The 14,845-nt window shown below is 32.6% G+C and overlaps 1 protein-coding gene across 2 annotated transcripts; it reads left to right on the forward strand.

Annotated features, from left to right (window-relative positions):
- The first annotated feature begins 135 nt into the window (after positions 1–135).
- On the forward strand, positions 136–4,938 carry LOC133693228 (uncharacterized). Of its 2 annotated transcripts, none has more exons than XM_062114403.1 (8): positions 136–372; positions 451–726; positions 871–1,070; positions 1,174–1,524; positions 1,650–1,850; positions 2,012–2,082; positions 2,981–3,120; positions 4,478–4,938. In XM_062114403.1, exons 1-8 carry the CDS (start codon positions 333–335, stop codon positions 4,834–4,836), a joined length of 1,638 nt encoding a protein of 545 aa, XP_061970387.1. In that variant the 5' UTR covers positions 136–332; the 3' UTR covers positions 4,837–4,938. The 2 variants fall into 2 exon arrangements, with proteins under 2 accessions (XP_061970387.1, XP_061970388.1); XM_062114404.1 differs by having other exon boundaries at positions 491–726.
- Positions 4,939–14,845: the final 9,907 nt, after the last annotated feature.

Genomic DNA, 14,845 nt, shown 5'->3' on the forward strand with positions numbered 1-14,845 from the left:
AGAAGAGAGATCAGGGTCTGCCAGGCTGTCATTTTAGTCCGTCGATCGAAGGTGAAGCCCACAGCCCATAAGCACTAGAAGACCCACAGTAATTAAGCCCATCTGATTAATTTCTTTAGTGACCATAACACCCTCGTATCTCTCTCTTCAAAAACTGAACACGCTAGCTTCCGGGCATCTTTCACGTCTCCTCCAGCTGCTCCCTCACCGCTTGCTTTGTTATATCCAAATCGAGCTTTCGCCGTCACATAGTTAGCAATCTTCAGCTAATAACGTGCCTCGTGTCACAATCAAGCTGCCTATATTATGCCCTGACCGCCGCCGCCGCAAGAATGGCAAACCGATACCTAAAACGCCTCTTCCACGACATGTGTACGTTACAACTGAACCCCGTCTCCCTATTTTTTTCGAATTACTGAAATTTAACAATTTGTTTTTGTCAATTGACAGACTGTAGCAATAATATATTGAAAAGGCAACAAACATGCAGGAAGTTTCTGTATGGTGTTATAAACAGGAGCCAATCAGAAATGTCAAAATCAGAAAAATCTGCTCAAGTATCTTCTCCTTCTTCTTCAAAGACTAATAATAAATCTGGAGGTGAACTTAGCAATTACAGCTCTGGTGATGACGATTTGAGTGATAATAAGGGGAAAATAGAGCTTGCTTGGCTTACTAAAGCTCTTGAACCTGCTCTCCAGCTATGCAGGTGGGCTCTCTCTACAGGTCTGTTAGTTAATTAGCACTTTAATTTAGATATGATTTTCTGTGTAATAATAATAGGAATAAAGTTTTTTTTTTAAGAAAAAAAATTGATGTAGATATTGGGAGTTGAGGGTCATTGGTTTTTTTTTTTTTTGGTTTTTGTAGGGAATGGGGTTGGAAATAAAATTCCAGCGAGTACTCGATCGGTTTCGGAAATAATTGCTAGCATTCAGCGGAGCAAGATTGCCATTGAGGGTTGGAGTTTGAGTGATCTCACGATAGGATTGTATCTAATTTATCTGCGTCAGGCGTCATTAAATCTTTTTGAGGATGTTAAGGGAGTTGAAGTTTCTTCGGAGTCGATAGTAATTTCTAGAACCTTTGTTGCCGAGGAATCTATTTTGTGTGCTTGATGTTAAACGTATTGTTCTTTCTTGTACTTATGTCAGGCATTTTTTTGTGATACAGGTCCATGATCTTATCTATCATGTTGAGCTAGCAGAAGGTTGTTATAAGGATGGTCCTTCTGGACTTGTAAGGAATAGCATGATCCGCGAAAACAATGTTCTTAAGTTTGTAAAAAATTCTAGTGTGATGAGGCCTGGATATTACATTGCCATTGATCCTAGAAAGAAACTAGTAATTCTTGGAATTCGTGGAACTCATACTGTCTATGACCTTATCACCGATATTGTTTCCTCGAGTGATGGAGAAGTCACATTTGAAGGCTATTCAACCCACTTTGGCACAACTGAAGCTGCTCGTTGGTTTCTTAGTCATGAGATGGGAACCATAAGGAAATGCTTAGAGAAATACGAGGTGGTGAAAAGTTAACTCTTTCCTTCTCTTTTCTAGGGGGCAATTTACTGTTACATCAGGTTTCTTTCTCTTGTTTTTTTTTCCCCATTAAGAAAGCTGTCATGGTGAAACTAATTGATCTACAGGGATTTAGATTAAGGTTGGTGGGACATTCTCTTGGAGCTGCAACAGCTTCTTTGCTAGCAATCATGCTCCGTAAAAAGTCACCTAAGGAACTTGGTTTTAGCCCTCACATTGTTACTGCTGTTGGCTATGCAAGTCCACCCTGTGTCTCCAAAGAACTTGCTGAAAGTTGCTCTGATTTTGTTATAAACGTAGTAATGAAGGTGGGTTGATGCACTTGATTCTCTGTCATTGGTGTTCTTCACACGAAGCCTTTTCCCTTCCTAGAAAAAAGGATAAAGGATCTTTCAGTTTCGTGCTTCTTGATTTTAATGTTGTCTCTTATTTTCATTTGTTAGTGTTTCTCAATTTCCTTTTTTTGCAGGATGACATCATACCTAGATTAAGTGCAGCTTCTCTGGAAAGACTGAGAAATGAAATTCTTCAAACTGATTGGTAAGTATGCTTATGCTGACAACATGAAGGGAAAAAATGCAGTAGATACATGCACTCTATGGACTAGCTTAGAGTATCAGTTAGAAGGAATAGAAATCAACTTGACTTATATCATGCAAGTGTGTAGAAAGTGCACGTCCATTTGCTTAGATCATCAGTTACGGGAGTTGTGAGCTTTCAGAATTCAATTATTTAGGGTTCAAAAATTGGAAATTAACATTATTGACATTGGGAACATCTTAGGAATTTTGAATGCATAAGTAAATCCCATCACTACTCTCTTCAGGTTAGATGAAATGATGATTCGTATACATCCCTGTTGTCTGAACTATCTTTGCATTTCTTGTCATTTTTATGATGAAAGAATAGGTGTAATCTTATTGTGGGGATATTTGGGATGGGTTGGGAAACTAGTTTCTAGAATCTACTTTTATGATCTTTCTCATGTATGGATTGTTGATTTGCAGAACTGCACAGAACCTGAATTGGCAGCATATCATTTCGAAAAAGAAAAAAAATTCCCTTGATTTGTAATTTAGTCTACACCCTATGAGAATTTTGACACGACAAAGAGAAGTGAGGGTTGTCAATTATTGGCTATAGTGGGGATCCAAAATTGTTACCAAGGTACATGCATAAGGAATGGGGTCCATCAGAGGTCGAAGCTTGTCCACTCTGTCAGTTGCATTTCATTTGTTCATCTGTAGTTTCTTTTAATGATCTTCCTAAAATCTGAGCATTAAATGAGTTCATAGGTACCAATTTAGAAGAATATCGCAAGTCTATGAACAAATTGTTTTTAGCAATATTACTTGATTCATGTAGTTTTCTTTTAAGATATTGAAGTTCCTTTCTGGCAACAATTTTGCATCCACTTTATTCTTTGCTTTTTGTACAGGATGAGTGTGGTTGAGAAGGAGGACTGGAAGAGTGTGATAGGTTTGGTCACAAATGCAAAGCAGGCTGTCACTTCTATTCAGGATGTAGCTCAGAAACTTGCTGATTATGCTAAATTTGGTAGCAATAAAAATTCTCCTGGTAAGACCATCCTGCTCCGTTGTAATTCTGGACTGTTGGGAAAACCTTTGTTTCTTGAAGGATATCAATTGTATTTTTAAGGTTGGTATCAGATGATCTGGTAATCTTTCTGACACTAGGCAGAGTTTTAGGAGTTCGCCTTGTCTTGTCTATTTGTTGCAAGCTTGAATTTGGGGAATTTAGCATTTAGTAAAACTTTAAAAGAATGGTATAGAGGCATGTAGATTTCTTTGTGGGCAAAAATCGGGATGCAGATAGACTACCTGGACTTCCAACAAAGCACATTGCCCCACAGTATACAGTCACATCTAGAGGGGGCCTATCACTGCACCTATGTAATGACTGAAGCTCAGAGTTCCTCCATGGAGTTGGGTTCTAACACTTGGCAGTAAGACTTAAACCCAATCACTGAGTGAGGATATGAAGGCCCGTATCACTGAACCAAGAAGTTGTTGGTGTTTTATAGATTTTTTAGGGTTCAAATTTTAATTTTTTTTTTATGGATGTTTGGCCTGGAAACTGGACACAAGAATTTCTGTCAGCTATTGGTTAGGCGTTTTTTATGCTCTTTGATTGGTTTATTTGATGCCAAGAGCAGAAAATTATGTTGTTATTGAGGATTGGTAATGATTAAGCGGTGCAGCAATATTTTGGAGTTGAATAAAGCGAGAAAAGAGGGTTTGGAGGCTGCCTGGGTGCTGTGATCATTTGTAGTACCCAGAGTATTAGCTGAATTTGGGAATTTATGTTGCTATTTGACAAAAAATAAGGGTTTTTTTAGAGAGGCACATATTAAAGTAAGGGTGGGTTTCTTGAGAAGTTGCGACAGTTTCAGAATAATGCAGAAGGTTTTGAAGAAAAGTATGCAGGAGGAGGAGGAAGGTCACTTGATAAGAGAAAAGCATGAAACTGCCAAAATCAAGATTAGATGAAAAGACCTTTTCAGTTTCTCTTCCTTGGCATTATCTTCTTATTGTACAAACTAACATTCCATGATAAATTCAATTCTTCAACAGAGATTTATTTCGAACCAAGATTTCAGAATGATGCCTAGGCTGGTTGATTTTTTTCAGAACTTTGTTTATATTTGGCGTTTTTTTTTTAATCTGTCTCATATGTGTCCCACTGCAGTTGATAGTAGTAGTCTTATGGAACGTAACAATGTTGGAGAAGCCATGTAGAACAGCCTGTCTATTAGAACCCATGTGAAAGAACACATGAATGAGCTCCTCTTGTCATCCCTTTAGCTACAAGAATATTTTAATCCATAACAATTGAGATAATTTCATGATCCCATACACTTTATTCTGGCCTCCCTCCCTATAGAGCTGCTGACTTTTGCTTCTCTTTTCGACAGATGGTTCCATCACAAGAGAATCCCTCGCTATCCCTGCAGCCCCTTCAACTTCCAAAGCTACTACAGAGAATGCTGTTATCCCTGAAAAGGAACGACATGCCAATGCATTGCCGAAGGAGTTGTTTGTTCCTGGGAGCGTTTACTATCTAAAGAGGGACATCAACACTGATGCTCACACTATCAGTGGCAGAGGCATGGAGCTTTTCACGCTCTGGAAGAGGCATCCAGGTGAACATTTCGAGAGGATAGTCCTCCCCGGCAACATCATTTCCGACCACAAATGTGATAGCCATTACTATGCTCTCAGAGATGTGCTTAAAGGTTTGCCTGGTACCAATAATGAAAGCATTTTCAAATAATTAATGTTGCAATAACGTTGTGTAATAAATAAAAAAAAATGTTGTCAATCAGAAGTTAATTTTAGATCTGCATAATCATAGAGGCAATTTTGAGAATTTAAAGCTTGTTTTTCTCAAGAGTTGTACCATTGTGGTTCCTTGGTTTATTTCAGTTATGGGCTATTCTCTTGAACGTTCATGGACTGACAGGGACTAAATCCATAACTCTTCCAAATAGAACCGGAAACCATTTGCCCATGACAATCCTCTCTGAGCCACCAGATGCCTGTCTGAATCCTGCACTTGTTTTCTCCTGGGAGCAATTATTGCTACACTTTTTTATTATTATTAATGTAGATATCCGAGTTAACTTGCATGTACCTTGATTAATTTCAGAGGTTCTAAAATTAACAATCATGTAAATCTCCAGTGGCTCTAAGGGAACTCGAACTCGTGATAATTGGAAAGCAAATCAAGGCTTGATCAGTTGAACTATTTCTATGGTTGCTATTATTGCTATTTTTTTTTTTAATTAACGTAGATGTCCAGGCTAGTTTGTATATACTCCAACTAATCCTATTAGCTTTGAAGTTAGCAATCATATAAATTTTCAGTAACGAACCGGTAATTCCGAAAGAATAAATTTTAACCATTTTAAGTTACACCTTTTATATTTCTATTATTGCTGCACTTGTTTTTAAAGGTGGTGGTTCTCTTTTATTATTAGCACAGCCAAGTCAAGAACAATGATCCACCTTCGAACTACACCCCCACCACCCCCCAAAAAAAAAAAAAAAAAAAAAAAAAAAAAATGTTTTGAAGAAGCCGAACAAACTGTTTATGGATAATAGCTTTAGCAACCTCGGAAACTTTGGGTCAGCCCAATTTGTAGCTTTTTATGGGCTTCTATTTTTCCTTTTCTTATTTCGCATATTTTCTAATTTCTCTTCCCTTGAGACCCATTTTAAACTAACTAGGAGGGCCTTGCATAGGCCGTCACTTATCATACTCGTCATTCTTAAGCCCAATAGCCGAACAAACTGTTTATGGATCAACCTTGCTTGAAGCTAACAAGACACTTGTGTGGTAGTTCTTATTTTAGTCAAATAAATTGTCTTTTACACTATTTTATATATAATTATGTTTTAAATCTTGGTATCTTTCGTGTTTTTATCTAATTATATTGAAAAAAAATGATTAATCAAATAAATTGTCTGTGTTTTAAATCTCAGGTATGTAGCTAAAATAATGTTTTTTTTTCAATTTATTTTGCACATAAAAATTGACTCACGATAATTTTAATCAAACATATATTTTTAAAAATTTATTTATTTAAAAAATCACAACTAAAAATAATTTTTTAAAAATCTATTTATTTTTTAAAAATCACACTACAAAAACTAACAGAACACCAAATACATATTAAAATGATGCTTAAATGTAAGTTTGATATTGTGATAGTTTTTATAGTTATGGCTTAAAAAGTTTTAAAAAAATTATAAATTTATATTTTTTTTATATCTAAATTCTTACTATAATTTGAGATGGACTCCGATTCTATAAATATTCTTCACAATAAATAAATTTTAAAATTATAGTTAAAATAAAAGCATTTCTAATCGCAACCAACCCGAAACCCAAAATACACATTTATGATATGATATGGTTAGAAAATCGTGGCCAATATAAATAACAGAACATGGTTTTTTTTTTTCCTTTTCTTCCCGCAAATAAAAAGGCAGTTACGTTACATGTAAGGAGGACATATTCTTCCGTTACAATCAAACGGCTAAGGTTGCACGTGCGTGCAAATTCTCTTAGTCAACACTTTGGGTCTCTTTCCTCTTTTAATAATAGCTTTGGTAATTGGTACTATTCAAAGCCATATAATAATAATAATAATAATAATAATAATGAAATCTAACATTAATATGAAAACGATCCCTCACCGTTAAAACAAAACCCTCGCTGTTACTTATTATACGTGTGCATGCGTGTATAACAAGTAAAGTTATTAAATTAGTTTTGGTGATCATGGAAAGAATCAAATTAATTTAACATAATATTATTTTAAAATAAAAAACTAAAATATATTTTAATATGGTTGACCAAATAATATAGAATAAAGTCCAACTTAATTTAATTTAAAACTCAACTTGGTTTAAAATTAAAATTAACAGATAACTCAGTTGGACTTATTAGCTATACGATGCAAAATGTTTTTATAAAAATATAATTTAATTTAAAATATATATATATTAATTTTCTAATATCGACACATTGCAAAATACATTTAAAAAATATTTTTTTAATATTTTGTTTAAGGAACAATTTAAAAAACCGGCTGAATAATAAAAACAAACAGGAAATAATTACCCAACCGTTGCATTCAACTTTGTGTTGTGCTTTGTTTTCCATCTATTTGGTTAATAATGTGAGTATTTTTTATTTTTTAGTAAATAGACACATCAGAGACATTTGTCGTGCTGTCATGTGGATGAAAATTGCTTTACAGCAAATCAATCGTACCATAAATCAGGTGGTCCACTTTTTTTCTATACACTTAGGGAATGAAATTTTGATGAAAAACAAAATCGAGCCATCTTGATTTTCTTGGTGGATGTTCCCCTTTCCTTTCAGAAGGGGAGACCCTTGCTTGAATAATTAACATTTCTAATATTTAAATTATCTTAAACAATTATTTTAAATTTAGCTACATCCCACTATCTAATTCCCAAATATTAGTGCCATACATACTTGGAAATTACAACAATTTACCTAGAAATTTGTCCGCCACCAATTCTTTAAATTATTTCGGGGGTGTTTCGTCCACGTTTTTAAATTATTATTATTGTTTTTATTATTATTTTGATGTGCTGATATGAAAAATAAATTTAAAAAAATAAAAAAATACTTTAAAAAACACCAACTACTATAATGATTAGAAACAACTCCAATAAGTGTTAGTCATGGCTCGATCATAATAAGCCTGCCCTCCTCCCCTTTAAGAAGAGAGGCCATTGAAAAGAAGAGAGAGCACATAGCTTCTTCTTTTTTCTCTTTTGAACTCTTTAAATAATCAATTAAATTTATTGGTGGTGTTAAGGGAAGTGGAGTTCTTGTTTCCTGCCTTCTCTTTTTTGACTCTCAAATAGCTTTCTTGAGACATAGCTCTCTTGAACTCACAATCAACCACTTATTATCCATTTAATTAATTGATGGGATACCTTTCGAATAATATATATGATCATCACTTTGTGAAGTGCAATTAGAGGAATTGATGAAAAATAACATTTTCTTCCACTTTTTTTCTTTTCGTTTGTGTTCGATTGCCCAATGTTGGGGGCTAAAGTGTGGAGGATGTTACACGGTGCTTGACTATAATGGCTCTAACTTATAGTATACACTTCTGCGTTTCTCTCGAGGTCATGGCCATGGGCTCGAAGAAAATGGGATTTGATTAATAATATCCAATGCGGCTTGACCGAGTGTGTTCTTGTTCTTATGATCTTTAAAATACTAATCAAATCAACAACAATTAAGATTATTTTTTTTTTCTATAGTTTTTAGGTTCTTAAACACTTTGTTGCACAGTTCCAGGATAGGGATTTTTTACATTTTATCCGCCACTTGAACCCAACTTCTGTCTTGTCGTTGCTATAAAAAACAATTGAAACAATTATAGATGAACAACTCATAGATGATTAAGACTTAAAATTGAAATAAATACAAAATTATAACATCTCTTTATCATTCTCGTAAAGCATAACACCAAATAGGGAAGCAATAGCTATTTGACTGTTGTTTTGTCTCGGGTTAGATGTTTTATTTAATATATATATATAGGTTTTTTTAACGTGTTCTTGTAGTTAGAAAAACCCTAAGAGCAAATAAAAAAGTTTATGGATGTATGTAATTAAATAAATCGAGATCTATACATGTTAATAAATAAAAAATTCATAATGACAACTAAAAATAAAACTAGAAAAATCGAGAGGTAAATATAGATCAAAATATTTAATCTTGCAAAATGAAACATTTACCTAGTTGTGTTTGCTAAATTTATTTATTAAATATTTTTTATTCAATCAAACGATAATAAAAATAAACACACATACTAAATTGATTGAATAAAATAAAAGGAGAAAAAACATTATGCAAAGTTGTTTCATATATTAGAAATATTATTTGAAAATAAATATTTTTTATTTTCAAAAACATAGTACATCTATACAAAAGATAAGAAAAACAAAAATTATAGATGAATTAGAAATATATTTTTAAAAATTAAATACACATAAAATAATTTTTTAAAAATCTCTATCCAAAAAGGTTAAATAAGTAAAAAACAAAATCACAAATGAAGGATATTAATTGAAACATAAATTTAAAAAAGACATATCAAAAAAGATATCAATTAGAAAAAATTAAAAATTATATATAAAAAAATAACCTAGGTGTTATGATTTAATTTATCAAACTTGTGATTTGAGTTATAGACTCAACTGGATTAAATAATTTTTTATCTCTTAAATATATACTTAACCGCTATCTCCGGTTAAATATATTTAAGAGATAGAAAATAAGGGACGGACAACTGTCCACCCCTATATTTTTTAAAAGAAAAATATATAAACGACGTGTCATTTATGAGCTCATATTTTAGCCATCAATGTGGTTGCCGGAAAAATAAGGCAGTATTTTTTTTGTCCTAAAAACTCAATTTTTAAGCTATTTCAACCCAAAAAACCTTATCAACATCCTTAAAACACTCACAAACCAACCTATTAACCTAAAAAAAGGTCTAAAAACCTAAAATCAAATTAGTTTAGATTTATCTTTTTTAATTTAGATATTTTTTTAGGCTATATTGAGGCTAAAAAATACCACCATCAAACCCATCTCGTTGCATAAAACCCATGAAAAAAAAATCTATTTTGGTGGTCACAAATGGCTTAAACAAAGACTTTCTCTCTCATCGTTAAAATTTAATGACTTCTCTCTCTTTGATCAGTGATCGGGTACTGAAAAATAATAAATATAAATTTTTGTATCAAAAGTGATTTTTTGAAATTAAAAGATCTAAATTGTATAAATTATGTTATTTTTAAAATTTGAGGATTTAAATGCATTTTTCATGAAATATCTGGTACGCCATCCATGTTTGACATCATTTTCATTACAATCTCTTTTCTTTCAATTCCACCATTATTTAAAAAAATAAAAGCAATTTGCAAATCAAATCACCTTAAAATATTTTGAGTACCAAAATAAATTATTAAAAAATAAACAACAAGTTTTTATTACTTTGCTTGTGTATGAACAGTACCCATCAACAGTAAAAAAACCCACTTGCCGAAGAGTTTAATAGCACGTTTTTTTTATTGATTTACGTGGGTGTCCGGGCCAACTTACGCGCACCACGACTAATCTCACGGCCCACTGAACACCCTGCAAACCCAGTGGGCATGTAAGGCACCGCGGGGGTGACAGGCGTGCACGTGAGGACTCGAACCCAGGAGTAGCAGGAAGAGACAAACCCCTCCTACCGCCAGGCCAAGACCCTCGGTGCACGTTTTTAGTAATAGCTAATGGCATTACACCACAACAATCCCCAACAGAGGTTTTATACATTCTATCTATTATAGCTGAAGAGATTCAATATATAGAGAGCATTATGGACGTAGATGTTTTGAATCCAAGACATGAAGATTGTCCTTGAATGTTCTCTCCAATGAGGTCGCCTCGTATTTTGTCTTGTAGGAAGATTGATTAGAAAACAACCTCGAGTAGTGGATGCCAAGCCCTATAGGAAGGTGGAGCACTCAATATATAGCCCTCCTCAATACACAGTGCTATCTTCTTTTTCCCCTCCGAGCAAGATCGACATCTTGTTTTTTTCTAGTTTCTCTTGGACGATTGAGCCTTTCTCAATCAATCTATAGATCCCGAAGGCTGCTTTTCCAATAGGCCAGCCGGCGGAATGACAAGAGGATCGATCCGGCAATTATATATACCGCCACAGTCGAAAAGGCATGTTTCTTTTAATTAATTAGGGGTGAGGGAAAAAAAACGAGTAACCAGAAAAATGGAAGAAATTAAAAAAACCAAACCAAACCCCTAGAAATATTCGATTCAGTTTGGGTTTGGTTTTAAAAGAAAAGAATTAATCAAACCAAACCAGTTTAGTTTAAAACCCAAACCCATCCTACCCTAGTCCAAGATTGTTAAAATCGTGAATTGACTCTTAAAATCTTATGATTTTACGAGTCAACATGTATATGACGTGTCAAATCTGGTTTAAACTTGAAATCGGTCAAACTTAGTTAAAATCGGTAAAATTGGATCGATTTTACGAGTTTGATCGATTTCGAGTTTTAACCCGTAAAAGTTAAAAAATTTATTGCCTCCCTGTCCAAGTCCCCTGACACTCCACTACATAGTCTCCACTTCCCAGTCTCCCCTTTCCCTGTTGCCTAAATCTTAAATTTTCAATCTTAACAGGCTAACATCAGCATTAGAGGATTTTGAGTATGGGAAAATCTTATACTGTATTTGAGGTCAGGAAGGCATGATCGGAGGATCGAAACCCTGGAAAGACAGGGGTAGATGGTGAGAAATCAAATGAGTAAAATAAGAGATATGAATACTTATATAGAAAGAAATAGTATGTTTTAGACTAACCATTTGTTAACTGCAAAGAGAGACGACAAAGACTCAGAGAGAACTTGAAATACATGTCTTGCTTGGTGGGATATTTGGACATTATTTCTAGGATTTGTTACTAACATAAAAAAGATGGAAGATGAGGTGACGTGAGATTAAATTGATGTCATTTTGTATATTTTTATTCTCATTGTCACGGGTTCATTGTATTGGTCTCCGTTAATTTTTTTAAAAAAAGTTGGTGATATACTTTAGAATGTTGTATCATCTCACTAGTTGTCTGCAGTGTGTTTCAAGACCTATTCTCAAGAAAATGTTCTGAAACTCTATCAATAAAACATAGTTGTTCAATCTTATTTTTTTTCTTTTTGTATTTTTAAGTTATTTAAACTATGTATGAATTTTTATTTGAATTATGTATTTTAAGGTGTTTGGACATTTGTATTGTTTATTTCACTTTTATTTTAATTGTGTTATATTATTATTTACTACCTGACTGAAATTGTCAATATATAATTAGTTAAAATATTTTTCTTGTGATTTTACGATTTGAGTTTACGATCTGAATTTATATTGTATATTTCGTGTCGTGTTAAAAAAGCATTTTTAACAACTTTGCCGTAGTCCTTAAATGTGCATGAAAATTTCTCCAGGGGCTGTGATGCGGAAGTGCTACAGTCTATTTAATTAATTGTATTGTATTATTGGATATAGAATTTATGATTTGGTGTGTTTGTTGTTAGATGTGTTTTAATTGCAATAAAAAATCTCATTTAGCTTCGGTGAATTACAATATCTTTTTTTTCACCATAGTCTGGAACATTGGGGCACAAAATCATGGTTTTACCAATTTAGAATAAAAATAAACTGAATAAAAACCCATCAATTTAAACTTATTTTTAATTTAGTTCGGTTCTAAATATAAAAAATCAAATCAAATAAAAAATAATATGAAGATTTTAGAGAAAGAGATACGTATGAAAAATGCATACACCATCCTTGAATGATAGTGGAGAAAGAGATACGTAGAAGTAATATACCTCATATGCCCAAACCATCCCTACGCTCTACGTACTTGGTGTCTATCCTTATGATCCACGTCGTAGAGTTGAAGATGAATATTCTATAATTATTCAAACATTTATTATTCTTATTATATATTATCTATTTGATATTAAAAGATACAGTTTTCATGTTTAATTAACTACTAGATATTAATTAGAGTATTTCTATTTTAACTCAATTGAAAAATAATTTCTCTTTATATTTTCATATTTATATTATTAATAGATATTAAAAAATAATATATAATAATGGTAAAGCATTGAAAAAATAATCTCTTTTTTTCCTTCTTAATGTGAACTTAAAAAAAAAAAACCGTTCTTGTAGGAAGTGCTAGGAAATGCCGCATGGTATATAAGGAAAACTTAGAGAAAAAAAAGATATTTTTTTAAGGAAAAACTTCTTCACTTCACTTGTACGAGAATAAGAAAAAAACCCCTCAAACAAAAAAATATCAAAGTACAAAGGGTATATATTATCTTAACGATTTTAGTAACATATTTACAATATATTTTTAATATTTATCATACATGAATTAAAAATAAATATTTTTATTTTTAAAATTTAATATTCATTTACTACAATTGATTATTTTAAAGTCATAGACTTAACCTTCAAAACGTCTTAAAATCCTACCAAAAAAAATTGGTTTGCAAATATCTGTCACCAACCCTTTACTCGTTTATTTATAAAGATTAAAAGAATTACATGAACACATAATTATCAATTATCTAAATAGTAAAAAAGATTTACATGAACACATAATTATCAATTATCTAAATAGTAAAAAACTCAAGTTCCTTAGCATTTTGGAACATGGAGCATTAGAGACGGAGCTAGAGTTAGTTACCAGGGAGGCCCAAAACTTAAGATATAATTTATTATTAGAAAATTTATTTATTTAAAATAAAATTAATATTATTTTATTTTATATATAAACACTAAATAATAAAAAAAATCTAAAATATTTTGCCCCCCCTGCTTGCCTACCTCTGGTTCCGCCCATGTGGAGCATCATGCCTCTCCCATTGAAGGTCCTCTATTTGCCCTTTGGAACAATCAATATTCAAGGTGCAATACACAAGTTTGAGCAATTTGATCTTCCTTAACGGTTGTAATCTTGTAATTCCATCTGCTCAATAATCAATCTCCGATTATATGGATTAACAATCACTCGTCCTCTCTCTCTCTCAATGGCTTAATTAATTAAGTTCTTCTTCTTCTTCTTCTTCTTCGCTTAACATTATTTATAGAATTTGGAGAACAGAGCAACTCCTTCATCTTCAATGGGTTCGATAAAAAGTTGTCAAAGCTAGCTGCCTACTCATGATCGATGTAGCCTAATGCATCTACTTGAGGGAACACTTTGTCTGCATACATGGAAACAAGGTCATAGTTTGGATCTATTAAAATCTCATAGAAGAGTATTTCAGTTAGGTAAACTTACTTATTAGGGCATACAGACCCTCCGCGAGTGGGTCCTTAAACACAAGGGAGGGTGCTTGCCTCTGCCCTTCACTGCAATCATAGCAGTCTCACCTCCTCTCTGATTTCCAATCCCCATATCCTGAGATGAAGTTTTCCAGGTCATAATTAATTGGAAGTGACAATAAGGACAGTCGGGACCATTTCTCTTGACCATGAAGAAGATAGATTAACCTCGGGATCCCAACTGCAAAGTCATTAGCTATTTTGATTTATTTGCGCAAAAAAACTCAAGATTTTAATAAAATAATGCAATTGTCAAAAAAATTTAGTCAAATAACTCAATTTATGATTGTTGAGTTGAAAATTGAGACATTAAATAAATGTCAAGTTTATAAAACGATTTAATTTTATGAAAAAATAAGTTGTCACGATATATTAAAATCTTGCTATTTAGGCAAATTTTTTTCAAATTATATATTCTGTCAATATCTTTAATTTAATGTGTTCATTTAAGAAAAAAAAATAATTTAAACCATATTGCCATCTAGAACACCTACAGAAAAGACAACAGAAGGTTCAAATTTGTATCTATATACATCTTAATTAATTTATCCCACCATAATCATAATAATAGGTGAAGAATTTAGAACATTTGCTCCGAATTATAATATTACATTGATAAGCAAAACTAAACTAGAAGAACACAGGACAATTATCCCCATTAATTATTGCTGTATAATAATAATTAAATTATCTTCAAAAATTAAGTTAACCACTCTAGCTAGCTAGTAGAATTAAATTAAGTTGTCCTACAGGAATATAAAACACAAGATGACTAAATTAAATATTAGCAGTAGCTTTTGACAGGGGGAGG

This window comes from Populus nigra, chromosome 5 (assembly GCF_951802175.1).
Source record: "Populus nigra chromosome 5, ddPopNigr1.1, whole genome shotgun sequence".
Lineage (NCBI taxonomy): Eukaryota > Viridiplantae > Streptophyta > Magnoliopsida > Malpighiales > Salicaceae > Populus > Populus nigra.

Bases quoted from the DNA above. Each gene is read 5' to 3' on its own strand.
- LOC133693228 (XM_062114403.1), top strand. From the start codon at position 333: ATGGCAAACCGATACCTAAAACGCCTCTTCCACGACATGT. The intron at 373-450 runs GTACGTTACAAC...GTCAATTGACAG, and splicing joins ACGCCTCTTCCACGACATGT to ACTGTAGCAATAATATATTG. The intron at 727-870 runs GTCTGTTAGTTA...TGGTTTTTGTAG, and splicing joins CAGGTGGGCTCTCTCTACAG to GGAATGGGGTTGGAAATAAA.